Raw genomic sequence first — 26635 nt, 5'->3', positions numbered from 1 at the left:
TTACATGACTGTATCCATCTGTTTATCAGGAGTAAAACAGTCAAACAGTCAGAATTTGACCTGCTATGATTGTTCAATGTGCTGCAGCATTTTTTTTAATACTGCAAGCATGTCCGTCTCAAGCGGCGCAACCATCTCAGCGTTGGCCCTATGTCTTATCTCTCTGTCTATCCAACCATCCATTCATCTATTCATGTGTCTATCTGTGCTGTATTTAATGATTGCATATTCTTCTTGACACTAGAACCTGAGGCTGAGCCCAAAGCAGTTGCTCCGCTGAAGTTCTGTGTTCCTCATGTTGCTGTGAGCTTTGGACCTGCAGGGCAGCTGATCAGGGTTAGTCCATCCCTGCCCTCTCACGGTGAACCGGCTCAGGTGGAGCTCCACAGTCTGGAGGTACCGTACAAGCATCAGGGTTGCTGTCACTGGAACGGTCACTCAGTGTTCAATGTCGCTCACAATCTCACAACTCCTTATATCCCTTCTACTGCTTTTTTTGTGATTAGTCTGGCCAGTATGCTCATGCGCTCAGTGTTTGGGAGTTATGGGAAGTGTGATTGTAATTTTCGTTATATAGATGATACTGCTGAGTGTGAGAGTTAATTAATTGTAGTGATTTATTTGAACAGGTTATACTGAGTGACACACGTGAGCAGCATGATATGAGAGATTTTCCTGGACCGTTGGCAAGGTGAGTTACAAACTTTAAGGGAATCTGCTAAGGAGTCTGCAGGTAATCTGTGTGTTCTTCTTCATGTAAAACTACAAACCCCAGCCAAAAAAGGTGCATTGTTTTCTTTGTTTAACTGATGCTATTTAGTACTTTAGCAGTAGAACCGTTTGTATGTATATTCATATAATAAGAAATGTTACAACTGAGTTCTGCAGTTTTTTTCCATTGCATGTCCCTTACAACCGATGATTTTTCTTCCTTTTGTCAAGGGAGGATTTGCATAAGGTAGACGTCATTAACTTCGCCCTGCAGATGGCTGATGCTTGTCTGAAGGATAAGACTCTGGCTGATGCTTCCTCTGCTGCCCTCCTGTGGCATGTGTTGGTTGTGCTGTGCAGACAGAATGGGGTAAGTAAGGACCCAGTGAGGTCAAACTACAAAGATTATTATTTACCCCAGTAAATTTTCGAGTGGCTTGGTGGAATAGATCATTTGAAATAGGCTATATTATACATGCACGAAATGGACAAAAGTATTTGGTCATACGCTCATTCATTGTTTCTTGTGAAATCAATGGTTTTAAAAAATAGTTAATATTGCTTCTACTGTCCAGGAATGTTTCTACTTTCCAGGAAAGGTGTTTTGCTTGATTTTGAAAAAATACTATAGGAATCTGATTGCATTTAATACCGATTAAGTATTGGATGGAGCACCGTCATTCCAGAGAACATGGTTCCACTGCTCCACAGCTCAATCCTGGAGGCATTTATAGCCTATGCCTGGCATTAGGCATGGCGCCAATATATTCATGTTTATCTGCTCCAGTGAGTCCTATTCTATTGGCAATACTTCTCTACAGGGACTAGACAAACTGTGTGGGTGCATTTGCATATCTGTGTCAGCAATGGGGGCATTTTACAGTGGCTGAACTACTTCCACTACTGTTGTTGAGTGCCACAGCTCTAGGGAAAAAGCTGTTAGCGTGCCAAATTGTGCTGGCTTCGATGGGAAAATCAAGGAAGTAATTGAAGGAGGAGATGGCTGGGGTGAGAGCGGTCAGGTATAGTCTTGCCAGCGCACTTCACGACCCTGCTGTTATAAATGTTTTGAAGTGTTGACGGAGTACACCCTGTGATCCTCACTGCTGTCGTGGTTATGCCCAGGAGTTTGGCTCACTCCTATGAGGTGGACGATCCAAAACAGATGGTTATAGATGATACTACATTATGCTACTTAAAGGACTCCAGCGGGGCAACAGGTTATTCTCAGCAGGCAACTTAATTTAGCCTAAATAGCCTAACCCCTTTACACATCAAGGCTTATTACTTAGTAACTACAGGGACTTCTGTACAAACTGCAGGGCTATTCTTTGGTAACAGAAGTTTGTAATAACACTTTCAGCCCACTGGCTGGCTTAGTGAGGAGTGGGCAGAATAGAAATGAGCCAATCAGAGGCTTTTCTTTATTGTTTCTTGCTGTGGCCAATGGACAAAAGTTTTGAGGCGTCTACTTATTCATTGTTTCGTCCTAAATCAAGGGTATTAAAAGTTTATCTTGCTTTTGTTGGAGCAACTGTCTCTCTCATGTCCATGGTAGACTAGATTCTACTAGAGCATTTTGATTGCATTCATTGACAGAGTGTTAGTAAGGTCAGGATGCTGGATGATCACCAACAATTCCAGAGAACACAGTTCCACTGCTCCACAGCACTGTGAAAAGTGTAAGTTCCTTGAAGAATTTGTAGGGGTTCTCCAATTTAAAACTGTGTAAGAACCTCTTAAGGTGCTTTGAGCAACCTTCAGGAAAAGGTTATTAAAAAAGAGGTTCCTTGAAGTTTCCTCAGAGCACATTAAGAGGTTCCTGCACAGTTTCAAATGATTGAAGAGTTCCTCAACGTCAAAGTAAAGGTGAAATACCTAAACGAAACACACTCACATGTACAAGCTGGTTAACAAGTAAAGTGAGCCTTACTAGTCTGGGTCTCTTAAAAATAAGTAAAGAAGTATTTACCCACTTCCACCCATAAATGTCCAGCTGCTCCAACATTATATTAAATTATAGATTCTCATATGCTGACATCCTGCTTGTCTCTGTAGCCCATTCTCAAAATGAGGGTGTTCCTACTGTTCTCCATCTCCTCAAAATTATCCTTGATCCTTAAACTAGTTTGGATCTACATGGAACTGCTGGCACTGAGCATGCTAGTGGAGCTAGGTATGGCCTTAGCCAGCAGTTAGGTCTGTGAGGTACTTCTACAGTTATGAAGTTGACTAAGTGAAGTTTCCCTGTTGAAGCGAGCTTGGAGGGGTATGGGTGTGGGACACCATGCTGACAAAGCGAGGTGCAGAAATGGGCTGGGCCCTATGTGTAATCCCAATTTTAGGAGCAAAAGTTTTACGATCACGATTTAGGGCTCTTGTGTCATTTTGGCAAAGGTGGCATCTTCTGGCACCGCTAGTGACAGTCACTCAGCTCTTTAGTATGGAGACTGCATGGCTATGTGCTTGACTTTAGACACCTGTTAGCAATGATTGTGGCTGAAATACCTGAACATATTGGCTATATTGTTTAAATATGAGCCCACATCCTGACAGGGTATGTGTTTGTGTGCAGAGAATTGTGGGTTCGGATATTGCTGAATTGCTGGTGCGCGGTCGCCGGTCGATAGGAGCCTGTGAAGGGGACAGTGAGCGGTCTGATGTTGGGAGCCTGATTGATCTGAGTGAAACTCCAACTCCGGAGTCGGACAGCCTGAACACCGCAGACCTGTTGACCGGAAACCCCTTCACTGAGCAGCAAACCTCTGAGCAAAATCTCCAAAACTACACCAAACTCCTCCTCGCTGGCAGGAAAAAGGTTACTCCGTCTGTACTGTCTTTTTCTCTACTGTTTTCATCTCGCATCTTTTTTTTAGTGACACTTTAGCACTTTTTTTTTATTAAAGCTTCATTAAAGTCCCCTGTCTACTGGTTTTAATGCTGAGGATATGCCACAAAAAGAGCATTTGCTAATGCTATATTCAGTGTTATATTCAATTTTGTGAACTCACTAATGCTCTCCACCCAACCATCTCTCTCTCATGTAGGAGGCTTTGGAGTCGGCCATGCGGAGTTGTCTGTGGGGCCATGCCCTGTTTCTGGCCAGCAAGATGGACAGCAGGGCCTACACCACAGTGCTCACCAGGTGTGTAACACTGTGGACGCTGTGACTGACACATGGTATCTGCACTCAGCTGCTTACTTGAACTTTATAAGACACATGAGCATCAACAAATGAGAAGACCATGGGTCATTAGCTCTGTTCTCCTTCATAATGATCTACTCATATTATTATAGTAACCGCAGTGATCACATCCGCTTACCTCTGATTTTCTATTAGCTTTTGCATTTTATTGAGGGAAACTGAACTTAAAACCATGCTGTTTTTTCACAGTTAACACATTCAACATGCAGACCAGCAAAAACAGACAACCTGCCTGTTCAGCTAAACCTGAGCTAACACACATTCAGTTCAGTGGACTTCACTGTTACTGTATGACCTTCAAAATTATTAAAAACAACATAATGATTAATGAAACGAATACACTCCCCAGAGAAAAACTTAGTCACCTTGCGTGTTTAAGCTCCAGCAGATGGCGTTGCACAAGGATGATGTTAATGATTGTCAAAAAGGAGGTTGCATTTGGGCATGCCTGAAGTCCATAGTGTGAAGGAAGTAGGTAATTTGCAAGTGTATAAGTGGAAGTGTAAGGGCATACAGGTCTACTAGCAGTGGCAAAAATCACACTCTACAGGACATTCTCATCAGAATTGTGGCCGAAAGACAAAACTAACAGACAGGGACCGCCAGCCTGTTTCACGGCTTGTGAATGAAACACTATGGCCATCATTTTTTGCCAATAGTTAACATCTGCTTTGCGACCCATTTTCCACACATTCACCGAGACATTCACTGCACTTTACCACCTCTTCTCAGTCTATGAATCGCAGGTAGTTACAGCCCGATCATCCTCGTGCAACGCCATCTGCAGGAGCCTGAAGTTACTACCACCGTTAACACGCAAGTTTATATTCCCACATAATTCCTGCCCTTATGGTAATGACCCTCACCCAAATCACTGTCTGTATCAAGAGTCTAAAATCTTTTGCTTTTTAGCCTCCCAACGTTTACCAGCAGTCATGATAAGACAAGGAGTAATTGGTTTAACTTGCTTTGGGTTATTATTTTACAGCAAGTTCAAAGTTTCAAAGTCAGGATCGAAAATGAGGTAGAATATATAAGATAATATAATATATACAAAGATAATAACAAATATATAAGAATAACAATAGCAATATATACACTAAATGTGCACTAAAGAAAAATGCCTTAGTGTGTAATAAGCCTTGCTGTATTCTTTTGTTTTTTAGAGGTTGCTCACTGTTGCCTACACCGCTATCAGAGCATCACAGTGGTTTTCATTCCTTGGCTCTCAGTTTTCTAACACAGCTTGTCAATCTGATTGGATAAATTCACATCTGTGCAGAATTAAACCAACTAATCATAAAGAAGCAATAATCCACTAAAGTTTATTTTTATGCGCCAACTATGGTAGTGATAGAGCCAGTAAGTCTGTAAGTTATGTTAAGCAGTTCTATTTTCATACAGCGGAGTGAGTAGAAAACACATTCACTCTTTTAATGGGACATTTTTGTTTGCGGTGGCACATTTTACAGGCCATTAACGCCATAGCAGTGGAGGAGATCAAGTGTTCACTGTGTGAAGCTGCTAGCTGAACCATTCATAGGTCAGAGCTAAATCAGTCTCTGTTCCAGCCCTCTCCATTTCTGCACAGACATCTACATCTGCTGCTGAACTGAGCTTACTGGAAACGGATTGGTTGTGGCTCCTTTGCACAGTCAGTAGTATCCGAAAGCGTTTGATTGACAGTGGTAAATTCACACGTCTTTTTTAAGGAGGCGCTTGTCAATCAAGTATTTCCCTGGCTAACTGAATGAGAAGAAATATGCTCAGCCAGAAGGTTGGCATTAATCTGACATATACATTTTTTGGGGGAGGAGGGGGGTGCTAGTTGCGTTTAACTGGCTTTTAAACAGTTCTCTACTGTGCGCTGTGAGCATCCTGACCAGTCACCGCTTCAGATTTGGGTGTTGCCATGTAATTAAGCACTAGTAAATAATGTAGGCTTCTGTTAAACCATGTGATATTTTGAAATCATCAGTACATTTTTAATATATTATATTAAATGTAATCATATCACAGTAACAGAGAGGTGTAATCATAATTGTGGTGTTATGTCCATATTGTGCAGACCTAGTATCCATAGTAACCAGGTAATGACCTTATTGTAACTTAGGCTATGTTATGTGTTTGTCCATCCCTGATCAAAAGACATGCATTGTAAATTTTCTAGTATAAAAAAACTTCACATCGATCTACACACACTAAACACACATCTGCACTATTATTTTCTCCAGTGTGTTTAAAGGACAATAAACATGAATTGCTGAAATATGCACCATAAAAATGTCATAGTTAAGTTTGTTTACTGTAGAGAAATTGTTCACTTATGTTCACTATTTTTTGTTGACCAGAGGCCCTTAAACGTCTGCATCCTGTTGACTGCACATATAACCATCTTCCACTTACGACATCTCATTTATCAAAGCTGGGCCTTAATCAAAATGAACTAGATGAAAGACTCAGCATCCCTGTGATCAACACAGCCAGAATGTAATCTGATTCTTACAGAATCTCAGTCTAGCAAACCAGTGCTGAGTGCACTTTGCGTGTGTGTGTGTGTGTGAGAGAGAGAGAGTCAGTGTGATGTGTGAACTGAGGAACCTGAGTCCAGAGGCTGAGCTTTTATTTTTGGGTGTAGTGTGGTAGCATGTGTCATCAAATGTGTGTTTTACAAATCGTGTGTGCAGGTCTTGGTGTCTCCCTGTCTGTGGGTTTACCGCAATGTCAGTCTATCTAAGGACTGTAGAGTCCATTTAATAGCACTATGCTCTCTGTGGGCCAAGTACAGCTACAGTTGTGGTTGGAAGTTTACAAATACTCATCTTGGTAGTCTTGGGATTTCACTGATTTCTAAAATCATCATGTGGTCAAAATTATGCATACACGTTATAAATATATATATAGCAAGGTGCACATTGACCAGATGCCTTTAGTAGCCATCAAAAAGCTTCTGGTAGAATTTCGGTTGGATATTTGACCACTTTTCTTAGCAGAGTTGTATTGCAGAATGAAGGTCAGTTAAGTGTGTTGGTTTTCAGCCATGTGTGCGGTGATTGTCTTGTGTCTTGTCTAGCTGGTGGTTTGAGTTTATGGTAAAGAGAATTCTGAGAGAATTCTGAGAGAATTCTTCTAAACCACCGTGTTTAACAGTTGGTACAGTGGTCTTGGAGTTGAATGTCTAACCTTTACTTTTCAAAACATGCCTCTGGTCATTGTGGCAAAACACCTCAATCCTTGTCTTATTTTGCTATTGATGTTTCCTCCATTGCTAAAAGTATTTTTGAGGAGGTTCTTCAATTTGGAATTGTGGAGGAACCTCTTAAGGTGCTCTGAGGAACCTTTAAGAAAGGTTTTTTAGAATTTTTTTTTCCTTAAAGCACCTTAAGAGGTTCCTTTACAGTTTCAAATGGAAGAACCCCTAAAGGTCCTCAAGGAAAAGTTTCTACACTTTTATTAGTGATGGAGGAAATATTAATAATCAGACAAAACATATGCCAATTGCCACAGCCAGAGGTATGCTTTGTCCATGTGGTCAGCTGCACACTAGTCGATCTGGAAGGTGTCGATTGTCGATTGTCTCTAAGAGACATTGCTGACTAAGGTGATTCTCCATGATGGAGCTCCATGGAGTTTCTCCTTGTTCCCAGTTGTTTCCCACTGTGTCTCCTCTCTTCTTTATAACTGAATTGTATAAGTCATTTCTGAGTGAATCATTAGTGATGATATGGTGATACAGTTTTTGAGATCCAACACTGAGATGTGTGATCTCAGCAGTGGTGTGCCTGCATAGAGCTTTTTGATTGGATGTACAGATTCCACATCCTAGCAACCACCTGGGACACCATAACAATCATTAGGCAAAACACTAGCAGCACTTGGATGACCATAACAACAGAATGGCAACACCCTGGCAACCACATGGATATTACAGCAGCACAGTCACTCTGCATTAGCTGTTTGCTCTGAGATAGATACAGATGTAGATATGTTTAAGTGGAATTATGTGAGAAAAGGTCATGCTGCATATGTATGTGTGTGTGTATGACTGACAGGTTTACAGGCAGTCTGGCTCCTAGTGATCCACTCCAAACCCTCTTCCACTTGCTCTCTGGAAGGATCCCATCTGTTGCCACAGTAAGTTTCAGGTACACTGAGTGTGACAAGTTTCTGATATGCTTAGTTTTAGACACACAGAGTAAAACACCAAAATCAAACACATTTTGTTGTGTTTTCTCTTCTCTTCTCTTCTCCTCTCTTCTCTTCTTTTCTCTTCTCTTCTCTTCTCTTCTTTTCTCTTCTCTTCTCCTATCTTCTCTTCTTTTCTCTTCTTTTCTCTTCTCTTCTCTTCTCCTCTCTTCTCTTCTTTTCTCTTCTCTTCTCTTCTCTTCTCTTCTCTTCTTTTCTCTTCTTTTCTCTTCTCTTCTCCTCTCTTCTCTTCTTTTCTCTTCTCTTCTCTTCTCTTCTCTTCTCTTTTCCTCTCTTCTCTTCTCTTCTCCTCTCTTTTCTTCTTGTTTCTCTTCTCCTCTCTTCTCTTTTCTTCTCTTCTCTTCTCCTCTCTTCTCTTCTCTTTTCTTCTCCGCTCTTCTCTTCTCCTCTCCTCTTTACTCTTCTCTTCTCCTCTCCTCTCTTTTCTTCTTGTTTCTCTTCTCTTCTCCACTCTTTTCTCCTCTTCTCTTCTCCATTCTTCTCTTCTCTTCTATAATCTCCTCTCTTCTTCTCTTCTTCATTCTTCTCTTTTCTTCTCCATTCTTCTCTTCTCCTCTCCACTCCTCTTCTCTCCTCTTTTCCATTCTTCTCTTCTTTTCTCCTCTCATCTCCTCTCTTCTCCTCTCTTCTCTTCTCTTCCTTTTTTTTATAATCTCCTCTTCTCTTCTCTTCTCCTCTCCTCTCCTCTCTTATCCATTCTTCTCTTCTCTTCTCCTCTCCTCTCTTCTCTTCTCTTCTCTTCTATTCTCCTCTCTTCTCTTCTCATCTCTTCTCTTCTCCTCTCTTTTCTTCTTGTTTCTCTTCTCTTCTCCACTCTTTTCTCCTCTTCTCTTCTCCATTCTTCTCTTCTCTTCTATAATCTCCTCTCCTCTTCTCTTCTTCATTCTTCTCTTCTTTGCTCCTCTCTTCTCTTCTTCTCTTCTTTTCTCCTCTCATCTCCTCTCCTCTCTTCTCTTCTCTTCTCCACTCTTTTCTTCTCCACTCTTCTCTCTTCTCTTCTCCTCTCTTCTCTTTTCTTCTCTTCTCCTCTCTTCTCTTCTCTTCTCTTCTCCACTCCACTCTTTTCTTCTCTTCTCTTCTCTTCTCTTCTCTTCTCCACTCTTTTCTTCTCCACTCTTCTCTTCTCCTCTCTTCTCTTTTCTTCTCTTCTCTTCTCTTCTCCTCTCTTCTCTTCTCTTTTCTTCTCCGCTCTTCTCTTCTCCTCTCCTCTTCCCTCTTCTCTTCTCTTCTCCTCTCCGCTCCTCTCCTCTCCTCTCCTCTCATCTCATCTCTTCTCTTCTCTTCTCTTCTCTTTTCTTCTTCACTCTTCTCCTCTCTTCTCTTCTCCTCTCCTCTCCCCTCTTCTCCATTCTTCTCTTCTCTTCTTTTCTCTTCTCTTCTCTTCTCATCGCCTCTCTTCTCTTCTCTTCTCCTCTCTTTTCTTCTTGTTTCTCTTCTCTTCTCCACTCTTTTCTCCTCTTCTCTTCTCCATTCTTCTCTTCTCTTCTATAATCTCCTCTCATTTTCTCTTCTTCATTCTTCTCTTTTCTTCTCCATTCTTCTCTTCTCCTCTCCACTCCTCTTCTCTCCTCTTTTCCATTCTTCTCTTCTTTTCTCCTCTCCTCTCCTCTCCTCTCTTCTCCTCTCTTCTCTTCTCTTCTCTTCTTTTTTTTTATAATCTCCTCTTCTCTTCTCCATTCTTCTCCTCTCTTCTCTTCTCTTCCCTTTTTTATAATCTTCTCTTCTCTTCTCTTCTCTTCTCTTCTCTTCTCTACTCTTCTCCTCTCCTCTCTTCTCTTCTCTTCCTTTTTTATAATCTCCTCTTCTCCATTCTTCTCTTCTTTTCTCTTCTCTTCTCTTCTCTTCTCTTCTCTACTCTTCTCCTCTCCTCTCTTCTCTTCTCTTCCTTTTTTATAATCTCCTCTTCTCCATTCTTCTCTTCTTTTCTCTTCTCTTCACTTTTCTTCTCTTCTCCTCTCCTCTCCTCTCCTCTCTTCTCTTCTCTTCCCTTTTTTTATAATCTCCTCTTCTCTTCTCTTCTCTTCTCTTCTCTACTCTACTCTTCTCTTCTCCTCTCCTCTCTTCTCTTCTCTTCTCTTCTCTTCCTTTTTATAATCTCCTCTTCTCTTCTCTTCTCTACTCTACTCTTCTCTTCTCCTCTCCTCTCTTCTCTTCTCTTCTCTTCTCTTCTCTTCTCTTCTCTTCCTTTTTATAATCTCCTCTCCTCTTCTCCATTCTTCTCTTCTTTTCTCTTCTCTTCACTTTTCTTCTCTTCTCTTCTCTTCTCTTCTCCTCTCTTTTCTTCTCTTCCCTTTTTTATAATCTCCTCTTCTCTTCTCTTCTCTTCTCTACTCTTCTCCTCTCCTCTCCTCTCCTCTCTTCTCTTCTCTTCTTTTCTCTTCTCTTCTCTTCTTCATTCTTCTCTTCTCTTTCTTTCTTCTGTTCTCCTCTTTTCTCTGCTCCTTTTCTCTAATCTTCTTTTCATGTCTCTTCTCTGCTCCACTCTTCTCGTCTCCACTCCTCTTCTCTTTTTATCTCTTTCCTTCTCTGCAGAGTTACAGTAGGGAGAAGTGGGGAGACTGGAGGCCGCATCTTGCTGTGATGCTCTCTAATGAGACAGAAGACTCTGTTGTGCACTGCAGGTCCATCGTCACCATGGGTGATATGCTAGGTATGAAACCTATAGTTAGTGGAGTTCTTCATGTCTTTTAGCTCACCTTCAGATTTCCAATGTATTTAAGACATAAAAGAATATCCTTAATTTGGGCCATAAGGGAATCATCTATGAATACAAAATAAATACAGACTTAACGATAAAAGTATGCCACTATTATAGAAACAACATAATCATGTCTCTCATGCCATTAAGTCTATGAGAGATTACTTAACAGCTTGACACAGTTAGAGGCAAGTGTGTGATGAATTAAATAAACAAACTAGACACCAAACATGTTGTAACGGACAACTTTAATTTAACACTGACTGCTTGGGCTTCAGTTGTGTTTATGGTTTTCTCTGCCAGCATCCAGAGGCTTTCTGCATGCTGCTCATATCTGCTACCTCACAGCTCATGTCCCCTTTGGCTGGTACTCAAACAAGGCCCAGCGCCTGGTGCTTCTGGGCAGCAGTCATAGGTAAGGCCGTAAAATCAGCATATGGGGGATGCAGGCAGCAGGTGAGTTCAGGCAGCACTACTGGATGGATTTGAGTCTTGTCAGTGTCTTTCTCATCCTCTTAGGGAAAGCTGCTGTGGGACAGTGTGTGTTGTTAAAAAGAACTTAAAAATACTAGGAACATAAAGTATGAGAATGTGACAAAATCTGAAGATTTAACAGATGTGCTTTCTTGATTTTATGATTAATTTCAGTGTTTCCTTTGCTGAGTTCTGCCAGAATTCAGTGATACGCTGCACTGAAGTGTTTGAGTACTGCAGGAGGCTCGGGGACTCGTCTTTCATCATCCCCTCATTTCAGGTGAAACTATGGTGCTCTTTACAACTCATTTCCCTGTCAGGCAACCTTAGCAATGTGTCCAGACTATATTATAGATATTATGTTAGATATGTGTGCAGTTTTAGATTCATTCATTTTATCTAGAAAGGCTCTGTAATTTGATTGATTACTGGTGAGATCCATGATTGTATTCCTTTATGAATCTGCATTGTGCAGTTTTTACAGTCTTACAGGAATAATTGTGGCATGATTATTAAACAGTATGAATCTGCAATGTGTATGCACTTTATGGACAAAAGTATTGGGACACCTGCTATTTCATTGTTTCTTTTGAAATCAAGGGTATTCAAAAATATCCTGCTTTTGGCTGGACTGTAACTGTCTCTACTGTCCAGTAAAGACTTTATACTATTTTGGAGGACAGAACATTATACTTTATTTATACATAATTTAAACATTATTGAGGACAGAATGTCAGACTATTCCCAACCTGGGCATTAGGAATGCTGCCAACAGGATCATGTTTATCGGCACCAGAGAGTCCTATTCTGTTACTGTTGGCAGTACTTTTCTACAGGGACAAGGCAAGCTGTGTCAGCAATGAGTGCAACTTAACATAGCTCAATGCATTCAGTAGATGGGGTGTCCACAAACATTTGTATAACACAATATATAGTATAGTTATAAGTGTAATCCTAAAACAATGTGGAGTATGAATCTGCAGTGTGTGTAGATTTTACAGTCCAACAGTAAGTAAGTAAGTATGGAGTGATTTTAATCCAGTATGAATATGCAGTGTACCTTTAGCCAAATGACACGTTTTGGATTTTAAAATACAAGTAAAATCAGCCTCTGCCGCTAATCATACATAAACAACATTTTCCACAAATCCTAATGTGTTGTTAGAGTTAGTGTGTCATTAAAAAGAAAAATCATAAAAATAATCAGTATGGTCGGTGCAAAGGTTTGGGCGCCTTACAGAGTTAGAACATATTAACACCCTTTTTGGAAGCACTCCCAGCTTGTAAACTGTATTAGTGTATCAATAAGTTGGCTGCTCTTCACTGTAGCTTGAGAAATTGTGATTCTCCTAATTGTTGAATGTAGGACTGTAGCTGTGCTGTGCTTTATTTTATCGTGCAGGTGTATAAGTTTCTGTATGCTTGTCGGCTGCTGGATTGTGGTATGGCCTCACAAGCCTTTCATTACTGTGAGATGGTGGCAAAAGCTCTGCTCAGGATAAAAGAGCCACATCTGATACTAATGGGGGAGGTTATCAAGGTAACACAGACACACACACTATCACAAACAGCACCTTGTCCACACCTGTATACAACCTGTCTTGTTGATTTTTTATTTATGAGAGAATTTATATTTATTTATTTTTATTTATTTGCAAAGGAGTCAATATGACCAGACCACAACAACAGCCCTTTTTTCCATTCCCCATTCCACTGGTCCTTGTAGGCTGTCCTGCAAAATAACACAAATCTCCATTTGAATCTGGTTGTTTGTTCTTTACATATGGTCAGAAATTCATGATGAATGGACCAATAGAAACGCTCCAAAAATCTTTTTTAAATTGACTTTCTTTAATCTTCTCCAGTTTAAATTTTGGAGATACAAGGTTTTTGTGTGACAGTGACGATATGTTTGAAATGTGTGTGTATTTGTGTATGTCTGTGTGTTGATCTTAGTTAGTGGACAGACTTAAACACTCCGAAGCTCAGCTCAGTGAGAATGGAGCTGACCTGGACTGGCTGGACCTGTTGCGACGGCGACTACAGGACATGCAGGTGAACACAGACTCTGCCTGACCCATCTCAGTAATCTGATCCTGTAGTTTAAGGATATGAAAATAGAATTGTTATTGTTCCCTCTGTGTGACGGTTACTAAATATTGTGAAGGAAGCTACATTTACCCACTGCGTTCAGTCATATTACCAATATTAGTATGAGTGCACACTTTTATGACTGTGTTTTATGTGTGTGCACATTATGTCTTACACACTCTGAATCAAACCAGTTTGTGCACTGAATTGTACTGACAACTATACACTCCCACTCACCCTCCACTTTAGCACACCATTTTCGAATCTCTTACCTCTGAAAGGTGGATGCTGTTGGATTCTTCATATCGCTGCTGTGCAATGAAAAACATTTCCTGTAATGCCTTTAAGCATTATAGCTGTCCTTTACCCTGTGTCAATAATTCTGGATTAATGGAAGTTTTTTATATTGACTTCCATTGAAAGTTAAGAAGGTTTTAGTTCGTTCTCCTGTAAAGTAGCTGTTTGGGAGTATCATGCTTTTCTTTGGACTGCGACGATATTAAGTATAAGAAAAGTTATTGTAATATTATCGACTGTAATATTAAATACAGTTCTATGCAAATGTTTTAGGCACTTGTGAAAATCGGAATAAAAAACTGCTTATCTGGGCAAATAAAGTGTTTATTTGCTCAGTAAAACACTAATATTACAATAAATTCAAACAACATCCATACAAAATGTAGTGTCATTACACTTCAGACTACCCTCTTTTAACTAACTAGCAACTTTCTTCAATATTAGATCTTTCCTTTTTTTTGTTACTGTATTTATGTTTTGAGTAAAGTTCTAATGTGATATTGGGGCTATCTGACACCCTGTGGAAGGTGCAGTGTATTTTCAAGCCTTGCGAATACCTCTACGTGATGGCCGTGGTCTCAAAATGAGGTGTGTTCAGGTCAATTTCTGGCAAACACATGCTCCATTGACTGAAAACAATCTAGGCAGACATCAACAGTCAGACGTTCATTGCTATCTTGGCAGTGACTTGTCAACACAGGCGCGTGCCCAACGTGTGTACACGTTGTTTTTTACACTCTTATTGTTGAGGTAAATGGTTTTAAATAATGTGCTTAGGTGCCTAAAACCTCTGCACAGTTCACTTGTAGAAAAGTTTCATCCTAATCCGTTTATTAGGGGTTGTGTGTACAGTCCATTGTCTTGTTTAATGTACAATATGTTCTGGTTATAATTTTCTTTTGCTAAAATTACTGGTTATAATATGCTGTAATGTGCTTTTATAAAGCATGAGAATCTACAGATGGACCGCTGTACTGGTGCGTATCTGTCAGCAGCTGAAGACAGTGCTGAGACTCAGGAGGAGAACAGGGATTACGCAGGTAAACTCATATCCCAGACCCTTATTTCAGTGTACACGTTACACATCATCCATTAGGTGGCAGTAGGTCATGAAAAACACCCTTATATGTAATCTCCTTATTGTAATGTAAGAGATACTGATACTTTGTCAACATGTGTTATGTATACATATATATACATATATACATAATTTCATTATGTTATTCAGAAACCAACATAGCTCCAGAGATGCTACATCTGCTGGAATCCATGGGAAAACACAGGGTACAATTCCTGGTAGTTCTAGAAATGATCACTTCACACTCTTAATTTTGTTGTTTTTTTCATATTTTAATATTTTATCCATAATATCCATGTAGAGAATGAGAGAATAATTGTGGGAACATGTTGACCGTTGCAAAGAAAGTCATTTTTTTTACATTGAATATTTAAAATATTATGTTTTAATGGAATTGATGTCTAAGTAAATCTTCATCCACAGATCTTAACCCAGACGATCACTCCACTAGTGAGGAGATCCAGGCCAATCATAACGGTGCAGTAGAGGAACATTCACAATCTGCAGACCAACCACCTCATTCCTTCTACCCTTCTGAAGAGCAATCTTACCCATTTTACACCTCAGAAGAACAGTCTCCCCCACCAGCAGCCCAATCATATGCTCATGAAGAGCAGCTTCCCCAGACCTATGCTCCAGTTCCCATGTACTCCCTGCAGAATTCTTTGGCAGCACCTCCAAACCTCCAGCCTCTGGGCATGCCTGGGCTTCCTCCCATGCCTGTTCCCCTGGATTGTGCTAATCATGCTGGTGAATCATACCATCACACTGCTGCTGATCTGAGTCGGAGAAGCCGCAGTAATACAGGTTAGAACAGTGATGTAGCTGATCATTGTTTAAACACACAGACCCAACTTTGTATATGCACTTCTTGTCTATAACTGGCATTCATCTAAACACTGTCCGTCCACCTTAGGCTATTTGGAGAATGATTATTGCCTGATAGAGATGGGTGGTGTTGGAGAATGTTGATGTTTATTGGAGAATGATGGTGTTTGATAGAGAAGAATGGTGTTGGAGAATGTTGATGTTTGTTGGAGAATGATGGTGTCTGATAGAGATGGGTGGTGTTAAAAAATGTTGATGTTTGTTGGAGAATGATGGTGTCTGATAGAGATGGGTGGTGTTAGGAAATGTTGAGAGAATGATGTTTGTTGGAGAATGATGGTGCCTGATAGAGATGGGTGGTGTTGGAGAATGTTGATATTTGTTGGAGAATGATGGTGTCTGATAGAGGAGGATGGTGTTGGAGAATGTGGATGTTTTTTGGAGAATGATGGTGTCTGATAGAGATGTGTGGTGTTGGAGAATGTTGATGTTTGTTGGAGAATGATGGTGTCTGATAGAGATAGGTGGTGTTGGAGAATGGTGGTGTCTGATAGAGAAGGATGGTGTTGGAGAATGTTGATGTTTGTTGGAGAATGATGGTGTCTGATAGAGATGGGTGGTGTTGGAGAATGTTGATGTTTGTTGGAGAATGATGGTGTCTGATAGAGATAGGTGGTGTTGGAGAATGGTGGTGTCTGATAGAGAAGGATGGTGTTGGAGAATGTTGATGTTTGTTGGAGAATGATGGTGTCTGATAGAGATGGGTGGTGTTGGAGAATGATGGTGTCTGATAGAGATGGGTGGTCTTGGAGAATGGTGGTGTCTGATAGAGAAGGATGGTGTTGGAGAATGTTGATATTTGTTGGAGAATGACGGTGTCTGATAGAGATGGGTGGTGTTGGAGAATGATGGTGTGTGATTCTGAAAGATCTAAAGGTAAATTTACCCTAAACCACCACAGTGGCAAGATCATGTGTTGAGCGTGTTCAGCATGATGCTCACTTGGCCATTTAAGAATCATCCTTGTGCTAAGATGCTTTTGTGAAGCCCAGCTGAGGTCTGACAGAAGATGGTGTCATTTTATAGAGAATATTAAAAGGAATGTCTAATGGAAAATGTGTTTGTTGAGGAAGGTGCAATATGGGCTTATCACAAATAATGTAAGAGGTGTTTAATTACTCAAAGTTAATGCAGTCATGTTATGTTGTTTACTGTATGTCTTTCTTTTGTGCTTCTAGGTGTTGAACTGTCTACTGATACAAATATGGTAAGTAAAGTAAACATTATTTGCTGACTTTTGGCATAATATTTACTCATACCAAATCCAAACAAACGTTTTAGTTAGGCAGTCAATACACCCGAGAACTGTATAAAGAGTGTGATAACATTTTATGAGACAGTAGTAGTAAACCAAGTTGACAATATGTGTCTCTATTGTCAAGGTGAATACTCTGGAAAATGGAACCGATCTTAGAGGTCAGGACATGGCTTCCCCACCTGAGGAAACAAAGGAAACAACCAGCCAGAAACCAGAAAAGGTCAGTGTATCCTCATCAGGTATAGTATACAGTCGAGTCTATAAGTATTTAGACAGTGACACAATTTTTGTAATTATGCCTCACCACAATGCACTGAAGATGTGATTGCTTCTTTTCAAATGTAAAATAATTAATAATAATTATGTATTATACTGCTGCTGATGGGCTACTATACGGGTCAGGTGTAGCCTCTGATCAGTATCAGGTAAATGGTGGGGCCTAGAGAGTCTTGGTAAACAGAGTCCAGAAAAATAACAAAGCACAAACAAAATGAGGGGAACTTGAACCCTGAGGCAAACGTAAACCCCATGGAAACAGGACAAGTTGTCAGGTTGTCACTGTCAAGGCAGTCTAAAAGAAAATATGACCAGTGCAGCTGCTGAGCCAGAGCCAGGACTGGTGTCAGAGGTTGAAGTGGAGCCAAGACTGGGGTCAGGAATGATGGCAGAGCCTGGCACAGAAACAAAATAGAAACTGCAGGCATCCTGGGAGCAGGAACTGGGACTGTCTTTGTAGCTGGAACTTAGAGCTGACCAAGGAGCTGTAAATGGAGTGGCTTCGGGAGCTGGAGCTGGAGTGGCCTACGGAGCTAGACCTAGTGGGTCCCAGGGAGCTGGAACTTGAGAGTCAGCTCTAGTAGGAGCAACTACACAAGAGGTGTCAACAGGCCAGTGTGTCCATGAGCACTGGGTGGAGCCATGGTTGTTAACTTCCTGCTTTCTCTTGTCTCCCATGGGTTCCAAGTTGAAGCCAAAAAGGAGCTGAAAGACTATACTAATGTCTATCCACCCTGTTTTTTTATTGGGCGTGGATTTACAGGGTCGGACCTCCAGAAGTTAGGTAGGGGCCTCTGAAATGGGCACAGGACCACAGGAGGGCAGACCACTGAGCAGGAACACACAGTGAAGCAGGCACCCAACAGACTGGACATGACTAGACAGGCGCTCAGACAGAAGAGCAAAAGTGGACTGAACATTAGTCATCAAGACAGGAGTGGTAGAATCCATAGAGGTGCCTGATCCAGGCAGGGGATCAATCCGCCCCAGCACCATGAGAAGGAAACCTTCTGAGACTTTTATGAACTCCTCCTTCTCTATAGTCCCAGCTGCTTTAATAACTATTCGTTTTTCATTGTTTGCCTCAGGGTGCTGCTTAAAGTGGCTGCGGCAAAGAAGCAGAAACTTGGGCGCTCACCAAATCTCCCTTCATAAGTAAAAGCCAAAGTAGGGGGGAGTTTGTACAGACAATGACCCAAAATTCACACCTCCAACCACAACCCAGTTTAGCATGCTTTCTAAAGAGAAAACTGAGGTCAGAAAGACTCACAAACAAGCAGCAACTGAGTCCAGGCAGTCATCAACTGCACAGAAGTCTATGAAAGTGGAGGGACTGTGTAGAAAGGACTGTAATTCCGGAACAGTTCGTGTTATAAATTTTGTTTTAAAACTCGACAGTTCAGTCACATTTTGATTGCAAAATGTTCCAAAATCTAGGAAGTTATTAATATCCTTATTTTCAGGAGAATGTAGTTAAATGTTAAATATGCCGCAATTCTTTTCTAACAGGAGTCCAAGTCAGGATGGTTTAGTGGATGGTTCAGGTCTAAGCCCAAAGAAACTCCTCAAGACCAAAGCATGCAAGCTCAAGTCAGACCTGCTGTCACGGTAACTAATTTGGTGGCCTTAAGTTTTATTGTTCTGTGATGAAATCAGGGGTTATTATATATTTTTATTATGATATTATTATAACTGTTTACTGTGGTGTTGGCATGTCTGCCTTTGTTTTGTGTTGCCATGTGTTCCCAAGCACATGGCTCTGTTTGTGTCTTGTCTGGCCATGTCTGTTCATTAGTGTTTCCACCAGTGTCTTCTTTGTAGCCACGCCCCCCTGGTTAGTCCCAGGTGTTCCTTGTGAGTCCCTTGTTAGTCTTTGTATAAGTATCCCTTTGTTTCAGCCTTCCTTTTTCTGGTCTTGCGTGCTTTTTTTGGTTTCTGTTTGTTTTGTTTAATTTTGTATTAAAAGCTCCTGGGAGTACGTCCGCCTCTGTCTCGTGACAAACCGTGACAGGTGCTGTACAGTAGTACCGTGTGACCTACCACAAATCTTATTTTCCTTTTTCAACCTTTTTCAACCTTTCAACCAAATCATTTACATTACATTTACATTTTCGGCATTTAGCAGACGCTCTTATCCAGAGCGACTTACAAAGTGCTTTGCTATTTACCCAAGAAAAGCCTTAGCTAGTTCGAATAGACCAATAATTCAAAAGATACCTCTAAGCTTAGACATTACTAAACACAATACAATAAGGCGAACATAGAACTATTCGTCCAAGTACTCTCTGAAGAGGTGGGTCTTCAGTCTGCGTTTGAAGACAGCGAGCGACTCAGCCGTTCGGACACCCAGGGGCAGCTCGTTCCACCACAGACAGAAAAAAGCCTGGACGCTTGTCTTCCGCGGATTTTAAGGGATGGCGGGTCGAGCCGAGCCGTACTTGAAGCTCGAAGGGCTCTTGGTGCGGATTGGCTTTTGACCAAATCACACATGGGATTTAAAAGTAACCTATTAAGGATAATATTTGTGGACACCCCTTCTAATAAATGCATTCAGCTGCTTTAAGTTGCACCCATTGCTGACACAGATGTGCAAATGAACACACACAGCTTGTCTAGTCCCTGTTGAGAGGTATTGCCAGTATAACTCTAATAGGACCAGATAAACATGCCAGGCTAATGCCAGGCTAGAAGAGTATCAAGCTTCAAGCATTGAGCTGTGGAGCAGTGGAACTGTGTTTTCTGTAATGATGGTTGCTGCTCCATTCAATACGTTTGGGATGAGTTGGGGAGTTGGAGATGAGGTGGGGTGGTGATCATCCAACATTCTGACCTCACTAATGCTCTTGTTGCTGAATGCAATCAAATCCTCACAGCAATGCTCCATACTCGAGTAGAAATCCTTCCCTGGACAATAGAGGCCGTTACTCCAACATAATAAACTCTTTTTGTATAACCTTGATTTTTTTAATAGGCAGATGAGCAGATGTCCCAATACTTCTGTCCATATATTGTACGTAGCTATGTATTACAGTAGTTGTGGCACTGAATGCCAGCACTATGCTAACAGAACTGTTTGTTCTGAGTGCACTGTGTTGGAAAAGGCCACATTGAATTGTATTTTGTCCTCTTTTTAGGAACCAACACCAACCCCTACTTTTCCTCCCTCTAAGCCACCTGCACCAATGCCTTCTCCCACCATGTTGGCATCACAGCCTCAAGCAGCTGGCATAAATCCTTTCTCTAGGAAAGCTGGTAAGTTCACCTCTACTGTAACTAGGCAACGTGTAAGTAATTATGCCCTGTGTGATGTTTCAGTCTGATACTGTATAGTAGTCAGAACCTAACTGGGAACTGCTGCGTTCACGGCTCAATTCATTTATTTATTATTTTATTTTATTTTCCGTACTGATGTATAAAAGCAATAGAACGCATTAAACAGTAAAAATAACAGCATGGCTGTGCTGAAATATCACCCTCGCCTTCAGCTTGTGTCTGCTTCATCACAGCCGTGCTGTTATTTTACAATAACAAGCAACCCTGAGCACAGTTTATTTACTACGGCTTTTTCACATTATCTTTTTCAGGACAGACAGGTGTCAGTTTGGGTCCAAATTTTGGGACCATGACACAGGTAGGTTTCCTGGACAACGTGAAGCACCTGCAGCATACCTGCACCTGCAGCCTTACCTAAAGCATTTTAATTATATTAATTTAATTGCATCACACATTCCCATTCAGCCCATCAGGGCAGAGTCAACATGCAGCATACATATATATTGTTACCTCAACATAAAATATTTTGTTTGTAAGTCAAACCGCCAGCTAGATGTATTTCTTTAGTGTATCATAAACAATTAAGGCTAAGATCCAGACAATCCGTCTGTCAGCAATTCATATTTATTCTTTGTTCTGCTTCCAGGGTCCTTAGTGCAGATCCACAAATAAGACTTTCCTCTGGATGTGGTGATAAACACCTGGACTCAAATATCTCAGGATTTAACGCCAAGCTCACCTGTCTGCGGACCATGGACTCATCACTCATTAGGTTTTTTTGTAAGAAGCAGAAAATATATACTTGTGTTATATGCGATACTGCAGAAGAACATATGTGATACTACAGGCCTGAACATTTAAGGGCTTGAGCTTCCTCCTCTTTCACTGAAGAAGCGGAACAGCTGAGACGTGGCAGCTGGAGCTGACTGTGGAGATTTGCGCTGGGACACAGGAAGTGAGAAAAGGTCTAGAAGAGGGAGGGTGAGGGGCTGGAGAGGGACCTGATATGTAACAGCAGCGTCGGTTTCGTCCCATCAGCTACATTCCTGATTATCAGGGATTCCAGCGGGAGCTGTGTGGAGCTTCCATCTTTAATTCCAAAGAAGTGATTTATTTGTTGTTGTTTTTTAACAGCTTTTCAGAAAGTATATTGTATGTCATTGTTTAGCAAAAACTGTTATTTAAAGAAATTCGATTTCCCATTCAAAAATAGGTATAGCGTTCTAGGGGACTGAAAACAATGTTGAACCTTTATATTACATGGATTTTTTTATTTCTTACACTCACAAAAGTTACAATAAGAATCATTTGCAATATTAACATTTATTTACAAAATAGAATAATAATAATAACAAAAAAGCTAATTAAAACTAATAAAAAAAAACTCAATTCTGAAAACTAAACACATCATTTGTGTAATTTGATTTCTGATGTCAAGAGAGGTGCAGCTATCATGGCAAACTAGTTCAATAACTTTAATAAATGTGCAATAATCTCTCATTTAATATCAGTTAAATGAACACATTCAGGGTTATACTGGTTTGGTGTGGAAGCAAGGCTATTTAAGTGGGATTTAACAGGCGCATAAGACTAAAAGATTGTGAAGCACAGCTTTAAACAATCCATTAAAACTGAAGGTTTTTCTGTTGCATTGCTTCAACGAACAATCTTTTAAAACATTTTTAGCTAAAAAAGTTTGTTGTTTACAATGTAAACAAAGCTCTGTTGATACATGTAAACCCAGCAGCGAAAAACAGCCTGCACTTACATATATTCATCTATTCAGCCTACAGCAGTTACAAGCTCCGTCCATTCATATTACAATCAATTAAGTTATATAGAGTTTCAGCCTAGGCTGCTTTGTGGCCAAGTTACAATACAGGACAACCAGTCAAAACCCAGCTCACACATATATACATATTTCGGTCTTAAAGGCATGGTACCAGAATGCAGCACATAGGCCTTTTAGGTTTTGCCTTTTTTAAATAGAAAGATAAAATTGGATTATACATGCATGAGGAATTGCATGGTCAGTGAATTCTCCTGAGTAAGAAAGATTCTACACATTCTCCAGTTACTACATTCTGCCAGAAAAAATGCAGACAAACAGACATAGAGACAGCTGTAATCAATTGGGGCAGCCGAAAATAATCCCCAGACCCACAGCATGTCAGCATTGCTGGTCAGCAAGCTGATCGAAATGTTAAAAGCTTTGGAAACATGCTGATTCCCCTTCTATGCATTTTAGTTAATCAAAAGTTAGATTATTTAATTCTGAAAAATGTTGTATGTTGTAAATATGTGTATGAATTTGTAGATTGTATTGTAATTATCCTTGTAATAGATTAAGTAATCTGTCAGTATTGTATATCAGCTTGATTTGCACTTGGACACTTAATGTATCGCTGAATTATTGGAATCCAGTAGCAGCAGTATTTGCCACTGATATTAATAAACGGAAATGAGTTGACTGCAAGTTATGTGCTTTACTGTGTTGAATAATTGCTGGCATACTGTTGAAACATCTACCATGAGGGGTGCAGTAAGGTTGTGGATAATCGGAATGTCTCTGTGTATTTTCCAATTAGGACAGCAGAATTTGACAACTAGATGGATGGCGTATCTTTTTACCATGAGCTTGCACAGCTCGATTCAGCGAGTGCCAGTTGTTAGCAAGAATGTGGCACACTGGAGCATTCCAGGTCAGGGAGAGAAATGCGGAAATGTAGTGCTTATGTGCTGAATGTGTTTGTTTTATTAATCTGATGATAAAATGATGTATGCCTAAAATAAATGCATCACCTGTCGTGCACAAATACAGCACACATTCATCACCTTTAGTGGATGTACAACCTGACCAAAAGTATAAGCAGATACTCTGCTTGAATGTGAAGCTGTTTATTTTGGATTGACTACTTTTAGTAGGGAAGCAATACTGATACAGCTCTCAGTATTCTTTGTGATACTCTAATTTGTATGCTACAAGTGTTTTTTCCAATAAGGGGGGTGCCCTGTAACGTACACAGTGTACACGATGTTCTTGGCTGGGGCTGCTGGAACATTTACAAGTTCATGAGGGACACTGTAACTGAAGCAGTAGTATTCCATATGTTTAATTTCAGGTGCTCTTGAAGTAAGGTGTAGGGTTTAGTACTGTGAAACACTCTATTGCTCTGTGAAGGATGTATGCCTTTTTAGATGAGGGAATAGTTTCCTAATATCTGCAAAGGCTGAATTACAATGTAAGGAAAATTAGTATTTTAACATATTATTAAAAAAAAATCATTCAAAGAGATAAAAGCTCTGTAGTGAAATATGTTTCTTATGCTTGTGCCTCAAAGGCTTTACACATGCATATTACTTTTTAAAAACTGTATCAGCAATGTTTTTTTATGCAGCATTTTGCAGTAGGCTGAAGTTCCAATTGAATGAGGCTGGTGTAGGTTGAGGTTGCTCTTGTTTGATGTTGTAGTTGATTGAAGCTGTAATTGTTTGAGGTTGTCGTTGGTTAAAGCTGTAGTTGGTTGAGGTTGTAACTGGTTGATGTACTTGTTTGAGGTTGTAGTTGATTGAAGTACTTGTTTGAGGTTGTAGTTGGTTAAAGCAGTCAGTTTGAGGTTGTAATTGGTTGAAGTTGTAATTGGTTGATGTACTTGTTTGAGGTTGTAATTGGTTAAATCAGTCATTGATTGAGGCTGTAGTTGTTAAAGCAGATATTGATTGAAGTTGTACTTGTTTGAGGTTGTAGTTGGTTGAAGCAGTCATTGATTGAAGTTGTACTTGTTTGAAGTTGTAGTTGGTTGAAGCAGTCATTGATTGAGGTTGTACTTGTTTGAGGTTGTAGTTGGTTGAAGCAGTCATTGATTGAGGTTGTACTTGTTTGAGGTTGTAGTTGGTTGAAGCAGTCATTGATTGAGGTTGTACTTGTTTGAGGTCATAGTTGGTTGAAGATGTAACTGGTTGAGGTTGTAATTTTTGATGTAATTGGTTGAAGCTGTAATTGGTTGAGGTTGTAATTTTTGATGTAATTGGTAGTTGAAGCTGTAATTGGTTGATGTACTTGTTTGAGGTTGTAATTGGTTAAATCAGTCATTGATTGAGGCTGTAGTTGTTAAAGCAGATATTGATTGAAGTTGTACTTGTTTGAGGTTGTAGTTGGTTGAAGCAGTCATTGATTGAAGTTGTACTTGTTTGAAGTTGTAGTTGGTTGAAGCAGTCATTGATTGAGGTTGTACTTGTTTGAGGTTGTAGTTGGTTGAAGCAGTCATTGATTGAGGTTGTACTTGTTTGAGGTTGTAGTTGGTTGAAGCAGTCATTGATTGAGGTTGTACTTGTTTGAGGTCATAGTTGGTTGAAGCTGTAACTGGTTGAGGTTGTAATTTTTGATGTAATTGGTTGAAGCTGTAATTGGTTGAGGTTGTACTTGTTTGAGGTTATAATAAGTTGGGGTTGTACCTCTTTGTTACTTGTTTTGAGGTTGCAGTTTGTTGAAGCTGTAATTGGTTGAAGTTGTTGGTTGATTTTAAATGGTTAGAAAATAAATTACACATTAAACCTCACAGGAGGAGGTAATTGTTTGAGTTTGTTGAGACTGTTGAGGTTGTGGTAGACTGAGGTTGTAGTTTGTTGAGGTTGTAGGCTGAGGTTGCAGTTTGTTGAGACTGTAGTAGACTGAGGTTGTAGTTTGTTGAAATCTTAGTAGGTTGAGTTTGTAGTTTGTTGAGGTTGTAATAGCCACATGTAGTTTGTTGAGACTGTAGTAGACTGATGTTGTAGTATGTTGAGGTTATAATTGGTTGAGGTTGTAGTTTGTTGAGGTTGTAGTAGGCAAAGTTTGCAGTTTGTTGGGACTGTAGTAGACTGATATAGTTTGTTAGGATTATAATTGGTTAGTTGGTGTAGTTGGTTGGACTTGGAGTCTAAAGAATTCATTGTAAGTACAAAAAAAACAAGAAACAATATTTACAGATAGCCTTTAACAGAACAGAAGCACAGAGAAAACACTACTGTTACTGAAACTTGAGAAAAATGAGAAATCGGATGATTATACAATGAAAGAAAGCAAGAATAACAGAGATATAGGAAGGAAGGACGAGAGGAACAAAGTGTCAGAAACCGAGTGAGAGAAAGCGCCTTTCAGTAGGCTTAAGTCCAGCACTGGCAGGTGTTATGCACATGTTATCGGTGTCTTTACATTCAGGGAACATGCTCAGTAATCTGAAGCTTTCTCCTGTAATCCTCTCACCTCCTAGAAGTTGTTATCACTCTATGAAAAGACTGCAATGTACATTTCAAACAGTTGAGAAACAAATGTTAACAGCACAAAGTCCATAAGGCAACCAGTGGCAAATACCACACACACAAGCACACATACAGATGAAAAAGATAAAAGTTCCCTGGAGGTGTAGACACAAATCCCTGCTAAATGTAACGCCTGAGACTAATGGTTGCTTCTTATGCTTGGCAAAGACAGAGACAAAATGTACATAAGGGAGGATAGGTGCTTATAGCTGATTATAGTTTAATCTAATGACAGATAGCAGCTGTCAGCCAAGGTTGGCAGCATGGTCACAGCCAGCTGAGGCAGGCATCATAGTCTGGTCATAAAAACAGCAGTTTATATAAACAGCAGTAAATTTGTCAGCAACACATAAACACAAAGTCCTCAGAATGTGCAATTATGACGTAGTGCATGGTCAAGTAATTGTTCCAGTGGTAATGGTGCTATTTGGTTTGGAGATCCGAGACTGTCCTAAACCCCTAGACCAGAAATACTCTGTACTTCCAAGTACATGAACACCAGGGGTGGAAAATACTCAAGGGACTGTACTTTGTTACTGAACAATCCATTTTGGAGCTTTGCTGTGAGGATTTGATTGCATTTGACAACCCCTGTTAAACACTGACAGTTTTGCTTCACTTATACACACTGACGTTGTAAGGAGTGTTTCCACTTAGACAGCATTTTAAATGAGACACAATTGAAGGTAGCCAATGAGAACAGAGCTTCATATGCCATGAAGAAAACTAAATAAAGAAAAATAAATAAAGAAAAATAAATAAAGGATCAACCACAACAAAAAAAGAATCAAATAACGGATACAAATGACTAGTAATTAGCCAATTAGCCAACAGCGAACCACATCTGAAATTTTAAACAATCGCGTCCCGTGTGAAATA

The 26635-nt window shown here is 40.2% G+C and overlaps 1 protein-coding gene across 2 annotated transcripts in view; it reads left to right on the top strand.

Moving 5' to 3' along the window:
• Window positions 1-22931, top strand: part of sec16b (SEC16 homolog B, endoplasmic reticulum export factor) — a 29622-nt gene extending 6691 nt beyond the window's left edge. For both annotated transcript variants that reach the window (XM_072682968.1, XM_072682966.1), the window contains 19 exons: window positions 245-396; window positions 630-691; window positions 943-1081; window positions 3287-3529; window positions 3759-3856; window positions 7969-8050; window positions 10655-10772; window positions 11124-11235; window positions 11469-11574; window positions 12697-12834; window positions 13251-13349; window positions 14629-14722; window positions 15184-15567; window positions 16827-16855; window positions 17031-17126; window positions 18692-18790; window positions 20317-20434; window positions 20767-20813; window positions 21102-22931. In XM_072682968.1, coding sequence (XP_072539069.1) covers window positions 245-396; window positions 630-691; window positions 943-1081; window positions 3287-3529; window positions 3759-3856; window positions 7969-8050; window positions 10655-10772; window positions 11124-11235; window positions 11469-11574; window positions 12697-12834; window positions 13251-13349; window positions 14629-14722; window positions 15184-15567; window positions 16827-16855; window positions 17031-17126; window positions 18692-18790; window positions 20317-20434; window positions 20767-20813; window positions 21102-21110 — 2225 coding nt within the window. In that variant the 3' untranslated portion in view covers window positions 21111-22931. The remainder of the gene's footprint in view (window positions 1-244; window positions 397-629; window positions 692-942; window positions 1082-3286; window positions 3530-3758; window positions 3857-7968; window positions 8051-10654; window positions 10773-11123; window positions 11236-11468; window positions 11575-12696; window positions 12835-13250; window positions 13350-14628; window positions 14723-15183; window positions 15568-16826; window positions 16856-17030; window positions 17127-18691; window positions 18791-20316; window positions 20435-20766; window positions 20814-21101) is intronic.
• The last annotated feature ends 3704 nt before the right edge of the window (window positions 22932-26635 follow it).

The sequence above is a fragment of the Salminus brasiliensis genome, chromosome 7 (genome assembly GCF_030463535.1).
Source record: "Salminus brasiliensis chromosome 7, fSalBra1.hap2, whole genome shotgun sequence".
In the NCBI taxonomy this organism is placed as follows: Eukaryota; Metazoa; Chordata; class Actinopteri; order Characiformes; family Bryconidae; genus Salminus; species Salminus brasiliensis.
Note: the sequence above shows the minus strand (reverse complement) of the source record. Positions and strands in the feature narration are given on the sequence as shown.